The sequence below is a fragment of the Sebastes umbrosus genome, chromosome 17, assembly GCF_015220745.1.
Source record: "Sebastes umbrosus isolate fSebUmb1 chromosome 17, fSebUmb1.pri, whole genome shotgun sequence".
NCBI lineage: Eukaryota > Metazoa > Chordata > Actinopteri > Perciformes > Sebastidae > Sebastes > Sebastes umbrosus.
Genome location: NC_051285.1, coordinates 26,189,199 through 26,207,728, shown reverse-complemented (window position 1 = coordinate 26,207,728; position 18,530 = coordinate 26,189,199). Strand labels below are relative to the sequence as shown.

Sequence of the window (18,530 nt, the reverse complement as noted above, 5' to 3'; positions counted from 1 at the left end):
GAATGCCTGTTTAGGATATTGAATCATTCAGATTAGGGCTGTCAAAGTTAACGAAGTCAAAGTTAATTTTTTTAACCAGGAAAAACTGGCATGGCCATTTTCAAAGTGTTTCCTTGACCTCTGACCTCAAAATATGTAACTGCAAATAAATTTTGAACAGATAAAAAATTTGCGATTAATTACGATTGACTATGGACAATCATGTGATTAATTATGATTAAATATTTTAATCTATTGACAGCCTTAATTCAGATACTTGCTATATAGAGATTGTAGGTGTATGATTTAACTGACCAGTGAAGAATGAAGAATTAGGTTTTGATGTGTCTTGTCGCCCTGCATACAGTGCAACACAAACTACACTTTCCAGGAATCATTGAATGCACATTAGGCGACCATTGAACTTGATTGATTATGTGACAAAACCCAACCCCGTCCCAACCACTGCCTCTCCTCCCCCTTGAGCAATAGCAGCATTGACACTAATCTCCTCTACACCCACCCTGACCTCTGACCTGCACATAACACAAAAACAATCAGTGCAACTAATTATTATCTTATATTGGAAAGGTGTAGGCATACACTTAGTGACACTCATATTAGCAACCAGGCTATGGGGGATTCAGATAGCAAACTCTTTTCTACATTTAATTACAACTCAACAAGTTTCATTTGTGAAATCAAGTTTCACAAACATATAAAATCACTTTCATCTAGATTCCTAACAGCCTTATGGAATTCCCCTACCAAATGTGGTAAAAGGAAAGAAATTAAAGGGGACATATTATGTTTTTGTTCTTTTTCCCTTTCCTTTTGTGCATGTTAAAGGTCTGCAAAGTTACAAATCCCAAAGTCCACACCAAAGGGAGTTACTCTCCCCCACAGAAACACTGGTTATGAAAACGCCTTGCTTGAATCCCGACTTTTCTTCTGTAACGTGGTGATGTCACCAAGTAATACAATTTGCCTAGCGGCTAGTTTGGCACGCCTTCAAACAAAGCTAGCTAGAGCGAAGCTGGAGCGCAGTCCGAAAAGTTAGGATTGGCAGACCAATCACAACCGAGGGCCAGCTGACCAATCAGAGCAGGAGGGATGGGGGTGAAACGAGGTGCTGCAGCACAGCCGGTATGAGAAAAATAAACAATTTTTTCGAACATTAAAGCATGTAAAAATGCTCTTGTAGAAACCCAAAATACAAGTATGAACCTGAAAATACACATAATAGTTCCTCTTTAATAGTAGTCTTATATCTAATATTTGTGAGTTGTAAAGATCAGCACCTGTAGTTCATACTCCCATAACTGCGTATTTACTGCTGCATCATCTTGTGCTAGGTAAGCAGATATAATAACCCCAACATATGGGCTATGTGGGCCAGGGCGCTTTGAGAAACAAAAGCCCTAATCAAGCAGTAACTACAGTACTCCTCTTCTTCTGAGTCACATATGAGCTCAGACTTAAAATCCTTCTAATATGGAAGAATTCTCACAATAAACTTGGGCTGTGTATTTGCAAGAATGTGGCGATACAATAAGTATAATGATACAGGGGTTATGATTCAATATATTGCGATACTGTAAGCAGGGCGATATATTATTATTATTTATATTACCACTACTTTGAGAGGGCACATACACTGAGAGGGTGCATATCTTTGCAAATGAAATAAGTATTGGCTGAGTTCATCTTTACATGTAAAATATTAATTAGAAATCGATAGTATTTTTGTGAATCAATACAGTACCACAAAATGTAATACTGTATCGCAATACTCAATATTTTCGATACTTTCTTCCACCCCAACAAAAAACACAGTTATATTAAGTCTCTTGAGAGGATCGTTTCTCTGTTTGACGGTGATCTCACTGCATACATATGGCTCTCAATGGCACACTTTTAGACTGCACCGTCCTTCGCACAGAGGCCACTTTTAAACCTTTTATATCCCCAAACGATAAATTTTGAATGTTCTTCCAGCGAAATAAAAGCTTCTTCTTCCACTGTTCTTTAAGGGTTTCACAGGAGTTAATGAGAAGCTGCGCTGCTGCTACTTGGACGCGTCCCTGTCGCCTCCATTCCTGCACAGAGCCCATGGTGACCACACGTCTCGCTCAAGCTCGCTGCTCCCCCACTGCCAACTCCATAGTCTCACAGACAACATAACAATACCGCAGCCACAACTCTCCACTCCGCTTTCTCAAGGTTTTGTTTACACAGAAAATACAGAAATCTACAACATTTGAATACGTCTCCCTTTCATTGTTGTTTTATCTGGTCTACTATAAGTGTGTGAATATTGCTGTTGGACAATACTGTCCGTAAAAGCTTGATTTCCCCCCCAAGTAAAGACATAAACACCAAAAGGGAAGTCAAGAACAATTACTTAGTGATGGACACTTACATCCCCCCACTAGCAGCATGCCAGGTTTGGCACAACTACAGCAAGAACCCAGTTTACATTGCAGAGAGTACAATACTGGCTTTGTCCCTCCTCGACTCACACAGACAACTCTCTAAGGTCTTGTACAAGTACAAATCTGTCACAGAATGGGAGGGATGAAAACCTGTCACTTCATACAACCTGATATCAATCTCTAGTTGGGCCAAATATTTAGTTAGTTGAATCTAAGCTTTGGTTTAACCATAATCCATTGTAAAGAATAGTTCAGATTGCTCTGGCTGTGATGTAGTCAGCTCTTTAATGCTGACTGATTGTATTGTGTAAAAGCACTATAAAGATTCTAAATGTTGTGACCTTGTTTTAGTCTTGCACAAGTCACAGACGGGGACTGAAACAAGCTGCTGCAGTTAACTATTGACAGGAGGGGCCATGTGACCAGAGTATGAATGGAGGGAGGCTAGCTATTGTGCAATTCATACTCATGTATGGGCAAGGGTGTGTGTGTGTGTGTAGTCAAGGTGGGGAGAATGCCTGCATGTAAAAAACAAGACCTAAGTGAAATATGGATTTCTTTTTTTAACACTAGAAAGAAAAAAAAGTAAAGTTACATGCCTGCTTGTAATTCAGGCTTTCACAACACCTTCATCAGCAGAGTTCCTCAAACTAATGTTGCTCCAATGTTGCTAAGCTTTGCCAAACTAGGTTATTGCAGACTGTAAACAGTGCAACAGCATAAACAGGTATAACAGCCACTGTACTGAGCGGCGTCATCGAGTTTGATGTAAGAAAAGTAGGGCTGTCAATCGATTAAAATATTTAATCGCATGATTGTCTATAGTTAATTGTGATTAATTGTAAATTAATCGCACATTTTTTGTCTGTTCAAAATGTACATTAAAGGGAAATTTGTCAAGTATTTAATACTCTTATCAACATGGAAGTGGACAAATATGCTTTCTTTTACGTAAATGTATGTATATATTTATTATTGGAAATCAATTAACAACACAAGACAATCACAAATATTGTCCAGAAACCCTCACAGGTACTGCATTTAGAATAAAAAAATATTATCAAAATACAACATGGCAAACTCAAGCCCAACAGGCCACAACTGTGTGTCAGTGTGCTGACTTGACGATGACTTGCCTAAAACTGCATGATTATCATAAAGTGGGCATGTCTGTAAAGGGGAGACTCGTGGATACCCATAGAACCCATTTTCATTAACATATCTTGAGGTCAGAGGTCAAGGGATCCCTTTAAAAATGGCCATGCCAGTTTTTCCTCGCCAAAATTTAGCATAAGCTTGGAGCGTTATGCAACCTCCTGTGCGACAAGCTAGTATGACATAGTTGGTACGGATGGATTATTTAGGTTTTCTAGTTTCATATGATGCCAATATCCTCACTCTAGCTTTAAAAGTGAGACCGCTACAACTTCCGAAAGACCTATTGCGTTAAAACAAATTCGCCTTAAAGTGTTATTATCAAGTCAACTTTGAGAGCCCTGAAGAAAAGGTAAAAATTTAACCTGTGATGTATTATTCACAGTAGTGAATACACACATGGATGTACTTGGGTGACATCCTACAGAACAACACTTGTCAAATATGTTAACAACCACAGGCCTGCCAAGCCACAGTACTCTGCTTTAAGAAAAACACATTAGCTGTCTATAAAAGGTGGATGAATGTCGGCCTTCTGCAGCCCAGTGCTGGAAACTGGGACAAGTGTGGAGCGAGGCTTAATTATTGGCTGACAAGATAAGCAAGGTGCAGTGCCTTATGGCTTATGGTTGGGCAAGAGTTAACGACGTGGGGTCACGGACACCTGCCTTGGCTTCTGCCTTCCAGTCGATACTCCCAGTAATTAATTCATTTTTTAATTAAAGCCATAAATAGTTTAATATGCGGATGACAAATTCACATGCAGTTCAAGCATAATCACCACTGGCACTAATTACTTTCAGAATAGTCACTAGTCATGATGAGACTTAAATAATGACTGGACCTGTCTTTTATTATGATCGTGGGTGTGATTTAAAGGTAGGGTTGGTAGTGCTGTTCAAATACCTTTTTTGTTGTTGAAATTCTCTTTACATCCCGACAACGATCAATAAATCAAATGATCTGACAAAAAAAGGAAAAAAATATGGTATCTCTGGCTGTCGCGGGACTGTAATAAGGCCGTCGAATCATTTCATTCGTGCCGAATGTTATGATTGGACGGGCTACCTGGGCTACCGCACTCTACCCACGCACTCATTGCGCGTCACCAAAGTCTTCCACAAGCAGCTAGTTTGACAGCTGTGAGTACTAACAATAGCTATGTTTGTTGTTTACGTTCATTATATGCTTTTATTACACGGCGGTGTTGAATACTGGATTCTGATTAGTCAATCATGGCGTTGTGCAGTCTGTAATTTCTGTATAACAGACCATTGCTATGTATAGCAGACCATTGCTATGTATAGCAGACCGTTGCTATGGGCGCAGTCAGATGTCGGACTCTGGCGGACCGTTTTTGTGTCAAAATATTGATTTCTTCAGTAAGTAGCCGTGTAATAAGCAGGATAAAGTAGAGTGTGTCATTGTTGTGAAAGAATCATCTTCAGGGCGATGAGAGACCCCTCCGCTTCGCATCGGGGTCCACCAAAGCAGCATCGCCCTGTCGGGGATTCTTTCTCGCTAGATTTAGGGACTTTTGGAATCATAGTGCTGCTAGCTACTTTCATTGGAAAAGAGTTGGCAACACTGGGCTGGGTTTTTCAGTCCAATAATTTTTTTTAAATCTAGCGTGCTCTTGCTAGTTTCTCAGCAATACCGACCCTACCTTTAAGCTCTCTGTTACACAGCTAATTGAGCATTGACCTCAAAAATGTGAAAATGTGATGTGTATTGGATAATATCTGTTCCAAACCAATCAGAAATAAATATTGCTATACAAAGTCTAGGTGGGAAAAATTCAATAAAATATAAAGTATATCAATAGAACAGTTTGTAAAGTGAGATTGGGTTGTTGAAAATTGATTTTCTAAAATATATTCATGGTTATATAAAAGGTAGAAATGTGGGTAATTTTTGTCAGGATATTTTTGGGGGTAAGCCTAATGGTTGGGAGTCAGCACAGAGCCTGAGACATCCTTATACACTCTAAATAGACAATACTTTATTTACAGTGTCCCACACAGCCCTGGCACCATGGGCATCCACTGTTTGACTCTACCTGAACAGACAGTTTATTATTGTAACACTGGCAGTAGATGAAGGATGACAGGGTGACCTACTAGTTACTGTCCCACATAATGGTCAGTTGTTAGCAGGTATCTCCTTTGCTGAAGTGTCATTTGGCAAGACAACCTGCCAGCTCTGTGAATGCTGCTGCTGCTGCTGTTGACCCTGACCTCTGACCTCACTATAGAAGGTTATATAAAAGGTAGAAATGTGGGTACTTTTTATAAGGATATTTTTGGGGGTAAGCCTAATGGTTGGGAGTCAGTAGAGAGCCTGAGACATCCATATCCATTGGCAGCCTAGAGAATGAGACTTCTCGGTCACTGCCAAAGACATCAAGAACTCCCAGCAAGCATGCTGATGCTGTGGGAACCAACGCACGAGCATCGATCACAGGGACGTCCACCACCAACATACATAGATGCACTGAGGAGAGATGCTGAACAGTGCTGGCGAGCTAGCCAGATGTATGGAGGACTGAGATAGCTGGAAGCTCTGCTGGAAAGCCCGTCTGAGGACGTCCCAATGATATCAATTCCGATAGTTGTATTATCACTCTTTTACACCCACTACTATTGATTTTTGTTATTAGTCCTACTTGTATTGACCTACTAGTTACTGTCCCACATAATGGTCAGTTCTTAACAGGTATCTCCTTTGCTGAGTGTCATTTGGCAAGACAACCTGCCAGCTCTGTGAATGCTGGTCTGCTGCTGGCATCTGACCTCTGACCTCACTGGAGAAGGTCAACCAAAAGAAAGTGTATTTTCCAGCAAAGGATTAATAAAAATAGAGATTATAACAGATTAGGGGGGTGGTGGGAATATGTAGAGTGATGCTGGTTTAAGCATACACTTTATTTACAGCGTCTCACACAGCTCTGGCACCATGATGGGCATCCACTGTTTGACTCTACCTGAACAGACAGTTTTTTACTGTAACACTGGCAGTAGATGAAGGATGACCTACTAGTTACTGTCCCACATAATGATCAGTTGTTAGCAGGTATCTCTTTTGCTGTCATTTGGCAAGACAACCTGAATCACTGCCAGCTCTGTGAATGCTGGTCTGCTGCTGTTGACCTCTGACCTCACTGGAGAAGGTCAACCAAAAGAAAGTGTATTTTCCAGCAAAGGATTAATAATAATAGAGATTATAACAGATTAGGGGGGTGGTGGGAATATGCAGAGTGATGCTGGTTTAAGGAGCATCACATTGGGTGGGTTGTATTATATGTCAATCTTGGGTAGAATAATAATATTAATATGGGAAATCAATAACAATAGCTAGCTTGATTTAGCTATACCTCTTATTATGCCACAGCTCCTATAGTCTATAGTTATTTTGTATTAAATAGGAGTCAAATATGTTACCAATGTAAAACTAGTAGGATTAAATGGGGTACTTTTTAAATTAAATGGGTAAATGTTATCTAACGTTAACAACAACATCATACCTTACAAAGCACCAACGGCTGCCTTACCAACGGCTAACGGCTGCGGTACCAACGGCTAACTAACGGCTCGACCGTTGGGGCTAACGGCTGTAACCGTTGGGGCTAACGGCTCGACCGTTGGGGCCAACGGCTCGACCGTTGAAGTTGTTAATCTAATGTTAGTTAACAGTTAACGATAGTTATCTAGTTTGTTGTTGCTCTAAACAGAGCTAGCTTCTCCCTATGAGTGGCGCTGACTGTTTTAATTATATTAAATTTAAATACCCACCTCTATTTTGTCGACATTCCTGGCACAGCCGACCACCCTCATGCCCTGCTGGACCAGTGCCCGGGCTACAGCCGCTCCGATGCCCACCGAGGCTCCGGTCACCAGGGCCACTCTGCCTTTCCACCGCTCCATCTCTCTCCACCGGTTACTGTCTACTACTGTACACGACAACTACAGCTCCTCTGGCTGCTTAGTTCAAGCTGTCACCGTTGTTAGCTGTAGATATGTTGTAATGGAGGGATGCAGCGGTTAATAACAACCTCCTCTCAGTCTGCTCCAGCTCCAGCTCCAGCTCCAGCATCCAGGACAGACAGCGGCGGGCAGTGTGTGCCTGAGCCCGGATCCACGCGCTCTCCTCTGGATGAAATATGAAGAGCTCTGGAGGTGAGGAAATGTTTGGTTCACATCACCTCCCACTTTCTTTTTTGAGCCCTGAAGTGTTCTCAGTGTGTGTGGTTATCTACCGCCACCTACTGGGGGAAATAACACTATACCTTCAAGTATTCCCCATAAACATTATTACACTAGTGCTCTCCAATAACACCGATATGTTAAAGGTCCCATATCGTGCTCATTTTCAGGTTCTTACTTGTATTTTGGGTTTCTACTAGAACATGTTTACATACATAAAAGGGACTGTTGGTAACTTCTTACACGTATAAATCAATCCAGGTCGGTGTCCCATGCACGCTCGCGTGTGGCTACGCTGTTCAGACTCCAACACAAACTACACAGAAGCACCAAAACCACAAAGTTAAATCTAGTGAAGCCCGTCTTGCAAAACAGTGTTGGTCGGAGGACACGGGGGGAGACCGTAGATTTGGTCTCCAGGGCCGGAGTCTCTGCTGTACTCTGCTCCTCTGCCTGCCTGCTTGCCTTCACTCAGCTCGCTCCACCTCACGTGCATGCGCGCACACTCCACACTGCAGAAGAGTTAGTTTAGCTCTGAGAATATCTAGTGATGTACAGGGGACGTTTGTGCAGAAATAACTGCTGCAGCTCCTCCAGACCAACAGAGGTTTCCTGTGTCTTGTGAAGTGACGGGGCTCCGCAACGAGAAACGCTATCGTCTCCGACCGCGGTCGGAGGGGGACACCGGCACCCGGTCGGAGACGATACAATACAATAGAGTGATATTCTGATTTTAGTTGACGTGTGTCGCCTCACTGTTTTGAGCGATGCTCGTTCATGTCTATGTAGAGCGAGCAAGTGCGAGCCCGTCGCTGACTTTCATTGACTTAACGGCCACAAGTGTCGCTGTTAACAAGCATTTCTGATTCTTACAAACAGTCCCTTTAAAACTTGAAATGGTCTAAATATTGTTTATTTGTGACATCACAAATGGACAGAAATCCTGACGGCTTGTTTCAAAAGCTCAGTTTCTGAATACGGGCTGTGTGTACTTCTCTGTGGATTAAGCGTTTCGATACTTTCACAGTATTTATATAGAACTTAAACCTGCTTTATAATATAAAAGCCATGAAAATGTCACTTTTTACAATATGGGCCCTTTAAAAGATTTCTTCATAACAAAAAAGTGTGACAACTAAGGATTAAAGCAGAAACATACACCTAAGACATTTTCACATATAAAATCATAATGTTTAAATCAGTATGTCATAGATTTCAGCCTTATATTTATCAAGGTTTAATTTAACTTCTTCCTGGTTGATTACTGTAATTAATTTAACTGAGAACGTTGACATTTCCGATACACTTGAATGCAGCAATATCTCAATACTGTACTTGAACCATTCACTACATTTATAGTTCTAATCTACATAAGGGGAAATAAAAAAATTGATTCCGCATATGACTTTAATCAGTTTGATAATAAAGCAGCTAACAAAGCCTATATTTTGAGTGTTTAACTATTCAGAAATTACAACAGCTACCGCCTCTTTAGTTTAAAATTATTACTACATTACAGACTGGAAGTCCAGTTTCCTTTGCAGGGACTAAAATTGGTCCCAGACTATGTCAAACCTCAATGTATGTATTCATTTAACAATTTTCTAAATTTAGGACTACGTTACTACCAGTCCTATTGGCCCTGTGTTTGTATTGTTTAACAGTAAAGAACAGGGAAAAAGTAGCTCACGGGATAAGAACTCTAGTATTTATCTATCTTCAAAGATCAAAATATACACAAAACTTGTAAGGTCAAGACAAAAAACAACAAATATATAATGCATATTAATAAATATTTTTTATTTAGTAAATTTTGCACATTGCGCTCTTAACATCACACCCAAATCCTTATTACAAATGGATGTTTATTCTCTGTAAAATCTTCATATTTAGAATTTCTGTACACATTTAATGGTACAACCTTTCCCACTACATTGAAGTGTCACCAAATAGAAATAAAATAGAAAACAAAAACATAAAATAAGACTCCTAAAATGTATCCCTAATGTCACAGCTTACGACGCATGATTACTGATTCCACTGTGCTCTTACCCAACAACCCCTACAGAAGACCAACAAATGGGCTAGCCTTGGTCAAAGAGAACAATTACAGGTGAGAAAGTGGCCAAGAAATGAGATGGAAAAGTGTGTTGGTGTAGTGCAAAAGAAAGAAAGAGAGAGATGATCAACAGAATCACATTTACTTTAAAGGAGAAACGACTGAACAAGACATCAAATGCACTTCAGAATTGTATCTTTTCTAAAGATGTTGCAGCAGTGGTCACAAGTGTTTTCCCCCGGGAAGATGCCATTAGTGCAGTTAGTTGACACTGGTTGTGGTGAACCACTTTCCACAGACTGGCTTACTCCGCTCAGTGGCACGGCAGTAGTTGGTGAACTTCTCTTTCAGCAGCTGTCGGTACTGGTGGCGGTTGTTGTAGAAGGACTGGTTTCTTTGCAAAAATGCCTGAATTTCATCCTTTGTCAGACAATTCTCTTCATCTGAAGTCACTTCTGAATCATCCTGTATTAAGAACACAACCAGAACACAGAAAATCACATAAGAGCCAGTATCAAACCTGTGCATTAATTAATTCTCATTAGGAAAAAGTGAAATGTAGTTAAATATAAAGAATACAAGCCTATAGACCTTTCATACAGCAGACATTTTGTGCCAGTTCCAGGGCCTTGCTACTGTGCATAGTGGCTCAGTAGCATGGCAGAGTTATCATTAATGTTATTACTTACAACCTACTGTAACAAGTCAAATTGTCTCCTGTGAAAAAAGGTCTATTTTTGAGTGTCTTAAACTACATTCCTCACTAACCAGAAGTTCCATGAGACTTGCTTTTGCCTCTGGAGACCTCGCATCAAGGCTGAGGTTATTCTGATTTACTGTCCAAGGTAACCGTAGTGCAATGCTGGCCAGTGTACCGCCACACAAGGAGGAAAAGATTTCTTTGGTTCGGCAAGTGTGTGATGATGGTGGACTTTGGCCTGTTTCCCTGATCCCATCTGATGTACAATCTTCATCCTTTTGCCCCTGCGGAAAAGTGCATACTTTAATTGATACACAGCGTTAAATATTCTGCACAGAGCATGTGAATTATACATTTTGTTCACTCACCTGATCGTTGCATAAACCCTTGCCCTTCCTTTTCTTCTTTTTACTCTTGCATTGAGTGTTTTCCACAGAGTTTGGCCAGCAGTCCACACAGCTGTCTAATGCATCCTCCTCCTTGTCTTCAGCACAGCGATGGGCATTTGAGTCATCTCCTGCAGAGGGCAAACAAAGACATACTGTGAGAAAAAAGACCCAAGACACTATACCGGATGTATAAAAGACCCTGAAATGGTTCCTCAGCATCTTAGAGCAAACCAGACCTGCATCGTCATGGTTGCATATTCCCTCAGAGCAGGCAATATCAGAACCTTCTCGCGATCCCGTCTCACTGCCCTCCATGCTTGAGGAGTAGCCGCAGTCACTACCATTGCTGTGGGGAGACAAATCTGGAGAAACACATGGAAAAAAAACATGTATAAACACAGCTTTAATGGTGGTTTAAAGGCAAAACTACCAACAAAGATAAGGCGGTTTGCAGCAGACAGAGGAGAAACCAGAAACGAGTGGAGCAACATCAACCGTACAACCTCGTTTGACCCCGTCTTATTTTCTCATTTGTATATTTACTATTGCTCCTTAATAAAGCAAGAGTATTTTTATCTGATTACTCGATTAATCAATGTAATAATCAGTAGAATACTCGATTACTGAAATAATCAATAGCTGCAGCCCTACTTTGAATTCGTTTGACTGCTTGAAAAAGTGACAGCCTTGTCAGCCTGTGTGCATTTTTACCCTGTTTGCCGGTGTCTGGGCAGCTACAGGAAGTGCTTCCACTGGCGGCGACGCTCTGAACACATACGGCCTCCTCCTCCTCCTCTTCCTCCTCATCGTTGCTACCACAGACCTGGCAAGTGCCCTCCACAGACTCAAGAGAACCCTGCAACACACCGAATGGGACAGACTTAAATAAATAAATACATACAGGCAAACAGATGTATAGCTGCGGATGAACACAGACTGTTGGTGGAGAATTACCTCGTCCAGATTTTTCTCCTTGTCCTCTCCCTCCTGTTCAGATATGTCAAAGCCACACTTGTTTTTGCGACGATTTTTTCGCTTTTGCCTCTTTTTCTCCTGCTTCAGCTCTTTGGCCCTCTCCTCCTCAGACAGCTCCTCGACAAACTGCTCCAGCCGACTGATCCCCTGCATCTTCTCCACGGCCAGCTAGGGGCATGGCGATAAATACATTATCACACAGCCATAATGCATTTATCATCCGATAGTTTATCATCTGATAAATCAGTCTAAAATTATACCAAACACACGCTGGCTTAGAAGTTGCCTACCTCAAAACTTTTGCGTAGTGCATCGATTCCCAGATGGAAGAGTATCTGCCAGGTCTGCTCCTCTGCTCGCAGTTTCTGCCAGATCCTGTGCAGCCGCTCGTACAGGTGAATGCCGAGACAGGTCAGGACTTCTTCTTGTGCAATGTCAATGGTCTTGGCATGTCGCTCTCTGCGTCTTAAACAAAAACAATATCATCAACTGAATGTATAAATACATTGAAAGGAACATGGCGTGATAGAAATTCATCAAAGGTGAGCTCTGTAGTATTCACTGTTTAAACCTTTACTTACTCATAGCCTCCTGCAAACTCTGGCTCTGCCCGGCCAAGGAGGTGAGCGATGAAGTCAGTCTCGCAGCACACGTGGATGTGGCGTTCATGGGGGCAACAGCATAGTCCCTCATACAAGGCAGCGCAATACCCCTTCTCTTTGCTGCAGTCCAGCTCCCCCACAAGGATGTTGTATGCCCTCAGCACTTTATTCTTACAGTCAGTGCAAAACCTGTGGACAAGAAAGTACTACACAGTTAATCGAGTTCATTTTAAAGGGTAACTTAGCTATTTTAAACCTGGATCTTATTTTCCCATGTTTTTGTGTCAAAGTGACAAATGGAGACAACCATTTTTCAAATTGTTCCAGCATTAAGGGAGAACGCTGTAACTGGCAGCAGTGAAAAGAGATTTTCAGAACGAGACTTGTCCTAGAGCGAGACTCTTTCCATAATGTTGTCAGACACTATAATAACAATCAGAGCTTGTCATGGCAAAAACAAGCACTTTTAGTGGATGTAAATGACAGATTGCAGCCCGTGAGCAACTGCCATCTACAGCGCTCTCCTTCAATACTGGACCAATTTCAGACATTGTTGTCCCTAATAGTCAGTTAGACACAAAAACATGGGAGATTACGGTCCAGGTTGAAAAAATACCAAAGATACCCTTTAAACGTCTGACACAACATTTAAAAGACAGAGAATAAAATGTTGGAAATAAAGGCTATGATAGTCACACATTACCTGTGTTTACGCAAGTATGTCTCCAGTGTCTCTAAGAGACAAGCACTATCAATGAGGACCACCTCGTCCCTGCACTCCTGAGACATCAGCTCCCACACATCCATCCAGCTTCCCCTGTAAGCAAACATACAACAATTATAGCTGGGCCATCACAATGCACAGTCATCAGCTCTTAAACCTGCAACTACGGATTTTTCTGGCAGTTCTGGTTTAGGTCTCCACGAACTCTTGAGGGAAATATCAGGCTCATGCTCTGTCAAATTTTACTTTCACCAACTTTTTAATTAAGGCACATGTTTGTTTATATCATTTACCATCCAGGGAAAAAAAGAAACAACATCAAATGGAGCCCAGTGATGACTGGCCTAAAACGGAGTCCTTCTGGAGGCTGGGCAAAGAGCTGAACTCAGTCTTTTCTGGTTTGTGTCTACGTGACCGGGGACACAAACTGTCCAGAGGGAAAGAAAACGCTGCATATGTCGTCTTCTAGTGTGATTCTTAAAACCTGCCACTCTCTCTCTGTGCCCCCTTCACTACAGTTGGATAGAAAACAACTGAAACACACTGGTCCTGCCTGGTGGGACTATTCCACTCCTCAAATTAACACAAACATCCTGAATGTTGTTTAGAGAAAGAAACAACTGATACAGCAGTTTGATGAGGAAAACAGATAAAAAAATGCTCTTATTACTCACCCCAAAGGTTTAGGTTTGTGCGTGTCTAAGGAGTGTAACTGGCAGCGTTTGTTCTTTTTACTTTTGGGAATGGCATCAATCATGTCATTCAACTTTGACCTGTGAAAACAAAACAAAAATGTCTTAATATCTCAGTATATCATATTATATCCAAATAGTATGGACCTGAAAATAAGCATAATAGGTCCACTTTAACTAACAAAAGCACTTGTTCATATTCAATGAGTAACAGTTAGTTTTGGCTGTTCTCTTTTGATACATGGTATGATTGATTTGGCAGTGAAAATGCTTTGGCAGTGAAACACGCTTTTCTGTATCTTACCCATGGACGTAGAAGAGGGTGTAGAGCTTCTTTACGTCTGCTAAACAGGCTTTGGTGACAGACAGCATGCCTGTGGGTTTCACTGTGAGGGGCTCCAAGGCTGGGTTCCCCGATTCCACTAAATGCGAGAAGAGGCGCTCCACGCTTCGTCTGCAGCCCACGCATGGCACCAGCTGAGATAATGCACCGTACACCTCTCTGGATGTCACCATCAGGGCGATATTCAAGTCCTGTTGCTTCAACTTGGAGTGATACTAAAGGCCAAGGAATCATACGTCTGTTACCATTTTTTTGCCAAGTCACGTGAAGACAAACTACACATTTATCAGCTCATGTGTACGGACAATTAAAACTACTCACCTCAGAGAATTGTTTCCAATGAGACGTGTTTATTTCTTGGCTGTCAACATCCATGACACTGTCAGAAAATTCCATCACCATCTGACGACAAGAGATGATATACAACAGTTAATGTACATTATAGAAATTGTCAGAGACTTTTTTCAGCCATGCTGAGAATTGTCACCGGGCAAGTTCGTCTTCTTGGTTGTTAAAATGTATATATATGTTATAATGCCACAAAAAATCCTGATCAGCTGGCAGGTGTTCATCATTTCCTTGAAACATACACAATAAACAAACACCTCCAACTCAGGTTTTTACCATTCTAAATGAATGTGCTCATTTTACTGTAACTGTATGTCGCTATCAGTAGTAAGGCTTCAGTGCCTTTGTTTAGCGAGAGATCTTTGAGCTTATGTACACAATAGTTATGTATAACAATAACCTTCAAAGTGTACATTGAGGTGTATGACTGTAATGTGTCTTGTAATAATAAAGAAACATGGTTTTACTTTGCTATTATCAATATCGCATCTACATCACCACAACATGTTAAGAAAGTTGAACTGGTTGAACGTTTAGCAACGACATTGCATAAAGCGTGTCATCTCACATCATAGACACAGCCATAGAAATGTACTTCTTGTCTAAACCCTTAGCTTTCTTTAAAACTTAAACTTTATGAGAATCATCATATACATACATACATACATACATACATACATAGATACAGGTACATACATGAAATTTGATCTCTGCATTTAACCCAGGAGCAGTGGGCAGCTGTAAAATGTCCAGGGAACAACTTGGAGTTCAATGTTTCGCTCAAGGACACTTCGACATGCAGACAGTAGGAGCCGGGGCTTGAACTGCAAATCTTGCGATTAAAGGACGACCCACTCAACCCACTGAGCTACGGCCGCCTTGGTCCCCCAAACAGGTTGGGACTTTGTATTTTGATAATGATCATTGCTTGGTGATAACTGAGCCTTTACTTCTGGACATTAAATCAGTTAGGGAACTTACTGTATGTGGCGTGCTAACACCTGACCCAAAGAGGCTTATGATTGAGTTAGCCACTTCACACCTGTGGTCTTCAAAGACTTTCTCCTTGTGGTCATATACAGGGTTGAAAATTGTTGGTATGTTGTGTGATGCAGTGGCTTGGAGCCCAAGACAAATTTCCCTTCAGGACCATAATGTATGTCTTATCTTAAATTAGCATCAGCCAAATGCTGGTAAAATATGCAAATGGCTGCAAGATTTGCTTCACTCACCAGCCCCAAAAAAAACAATGGTAATCTATTGAGTGGCTGTGACATTTTGGAAATCCACCAGCTTCAGTCTGGACTACTGTAATGGAGTCCTGTCCAGGGTACCCAGCAAAGCCCTGGACAGGCTCCAGTATGTCCAGAACTCAGCTGCCAGGGTTCTCACCCGCACTCGGCCCTGGCAGCACATCACCCCAACACTGGCTTCCAATCAAGTCCCGCATCAACTATAAACTCCTCATTCTCACATACAAATCCCTCCATGCCCTTGCCCCTCAGTACCTAACCAACCTTCTCCACCCCTACACTCCATCCCGGAAACTACGATCCTCTGACACTGGTCTGCTCTACCGAGAACATTCAGGCGACAGAGCCTTCAAAGTCGCAGCACCGCCCTCTGGAGCTATCTCCCTCCTGAAATAAGAAATGCCTCATCCCTGGACACTTTCAAAAAACACCTGAAACACCACCTGTTCATCAAGGCCTCTGATCTCAGCTGACTCTTCCTACACATCACTCTTTTAATTACTTAGCTATAGTTTCTCCTCTGTGTTATTTATTAGTATGATTTTGTGTGCCCCCTTTGTAAAGCGTCCTTGGGTTTCTGAAAGGCGCTATATAAGTCCAATTTATTATTATTATTATTATTATTATTATTCAGTGGCAGGTGGACAAAAGTTCATTTACAACCCTGGGTGATATATATATGGGAAAAGATTACTAACCGTGAGAGTATCATCGATATACAGGGGAATCTGTCTGGCAAGAAACGGGTAGTCCTCTTCTCCTTCCCTGCAGACTGCTACCAGACGAGCCATGACTTCTTCTTCCAGTTAGGCTGCAGGAGACACACAGACAGGAGACATCAGCACAGACAGGAGACATCAGCACAGACAGGAGACATCAGCACAGACAGGAGACACACACACAGACAGGAGACACACAGACAGACAGGAGACACAGACAGGAGACACACAGACAGGTGACACACACAGACAGGAGACAGACAGGAGACAGACAGTAGACAGACAGGAGACACACAGATAGGAGACATCAGCACAGACAGGAGACACACAGAGAGAAGACATCAGCACAGACAGGAGACACACAGACAGGAGACATCAGCACAGACAGGAGACACACAGACAGGTGACACACACACAGACAGGAGACAGACAGGAGACAGACAGACAGGAGACACCAGCACAGACAGGAGACACACAGAGAGAAGACATCAGCACAAACAGGAGACACACAGACAGGAGACATCAGCACAGACAGGAGACACACAGACAGGAGACACACACAGATAGGAGACAGACAAGAGACACACAGACAAGAGACACACAGACAGGTGACACACAGACAGGAGACACCAGCACAGACAGGAGACACACAGACAGGTGACACACAGACAGGAGACACACAGACAGGAGACACACAGACAGGAGACACACAGACAGGAGACACCAGCACAGACAGGAGACACACAGACAGGTGACACACAGACAGGAGACACCAGCACAGACAGGAGACACACAGACAGGAGACATCAGCACAGATAGGAGACAGACAGGAGACACACAGACAGGAGACATCAGCACAGATAGGAGACAGACAGGAGACACACAGACAGGAGACATCAGCACAGGCTGCAACAAGCTAATCTGTTGCAGGTCATTGAGAGCTAATTGCAACATCACCTTGTCACTGTAAGCTATTTTTACACGCTAACAGGCAATAAAACATGGTACTAAATGTTGATAACATCCTATTTAACGTTACCAACACTGTTGGAGTACACACAGATTTGCTTTGACCCAGATTTAACCAGCTAAGTTAGCCTGCTAGCTAATGAGCCAGTATGAGGAAGCCGGTTAGTGTACTCTAAGCACATAATGTTCAAACGATTATTAACGTTATATACTGTCGTTATTAACACCTTAACCAGTAATAAACATACTGCAGTGTTTATATAGTCTGTCTACGCCCTGTCGATGCCAGTAAACTCAGCTAACTTATTAGTTAGCATCGCTGTAGTACAAAGCTAACGTTAGCTAGCTTGAATCAAGGCCTATAAAAGGAGGCTAGGACACGCGTCATAGCAGCGGGGTTATTACGCATGCGCAGTAGAATCTGGTCTGCAATCACAATGCAGGACCGCAGCTTGAGTTGCACTGCGCATGCGTCATACCCAACACCACAAGAGTAGTGTCCTAACCTCCTTCTATAGGCCCTGGCTTGAACACGGCTAATATATAAAGTTGAGCTGTCTTCTCTTAGCAACCTTCACTGTCAGTTAGCTTCTCTTACTAACGTTTAATAGATTGACTCTAATCTGTCACCTTGACAACATAAAGACACACGTGACTAACATCAGTTATTGCGTTGACTCACCCGCTGCTGAAAGTTCCTCTTAAAGATGATAAACAAGTGCGACAGTGAGTGAGTCTGCTCTGCTGCTGAGAGGAGGAGGAGGAGGAGGAATCTTCATCACTGATTTGACCTTTGCCCTCTCTGCACGTCGTTGCTGACGTCGTAATGCGCGTGGCCAGGTGTGGCCTCAAGGTGGCGCATTATTTATTATTTATTATTTATTATTTATTATTTATTATTTATTATTTATTATTTATTATTTATTATTTATTATTTAAGTAAAGCTGTTATTAATCAAGTTTGTTTGAAATTAATAAAAGAGCCT

At 41.9% G+C, this 18,530-nt stretch overlaps 2 protein-coding genes and 1 long non-coding RNA gene across 5 annotated transcripts in view; 1 reads left to right on the top strand and 2 right to left on the bottom strand.

The window, feature by feature from the left end:
• dhrs11a (dehydrogenase/reductase (SDR family) member 11a) overlaps positions 1 to 7,699 on the bottom strand; it is a 21,648-nt gene extending 13,949 nt beyond the window's left edge. Inside the window, exon 1 of one of the 2 annotated variants that reach the window (XM_037748337.1) lies at positions 7,361 to 7,699. In XM_037748337.1, the coding sequence (XP_037604265.1) occupies positions 7,361 to 7,492 (132 nt within the window). In that variant the 5' untranslated portion in view covers positions 7,493 to 7,699. The remainder of the gene's footprint in view (positions 1 to 7,360) is intronic. The other variant, XM_037748336.1, reaches the window with a different exon arrangement.
• On the top strand, positions 7,606 to 11,077 carry LOC119475533. Its single transcript, XR_005203816.1, has 2 exons — positions 7,606 to 7,744; positions 11,021 to 11,077. It is a non-coding gene; the product is annotated as an uncharacterized LOC119475533 (long non-coding RNA).
• Positions 9,553 to 18,381, bottom strand: ggnbp2 (gametogenetin binding protein 2). 2 transcript variants are annotated; one of them, XM_037748333.1, is made up of 14 exons: positions 18,227 to 18,381; positions 16,555 to 16,667; positions 14,577 to 14,657; positions 14,217 to 14,470; positions 13,895 to 13,993; positions 13,200 to 13,313; positions 12,476 to 12,685; positions 12,185 to 12,359; positions 11,874 to 12,062; positions 11,631 to 11,775; positions 11,156 to 11,281; positions 10,899 to 11,047; positions 10,599 to 10,814; positions 9,553 to 10,295 (listed from the first exon to the last, which is right to left on the bottom strand). In XM_037748333.1, the coding sequence occupies exons 2-14, from the start codon at positions 16,645 to 16,647 to the stop codon at positions 10,092 to 10,094; spliced, it is 2,055 nt and encodes a 684-aa protein (XP_037604261.1). In that variant the 5' UTR covers positions 16,648 to 16,667; positions 18,227 to 18,381; the 3' UTR covers positions 9,553 to 10,091. The 2 variants fall into 2 exon arrangements, with proteins under 2 accessions (XP_037604261.1, XP_037604262.1); XM_037748334.1 differs by lacking the exon at positions 18,227 to 18,381 and adding an exon at positions 17,533 to 17,555.
• Between the last annotated feature and the right edge of the window lie 149 nt (positions 18,382 to 18,530).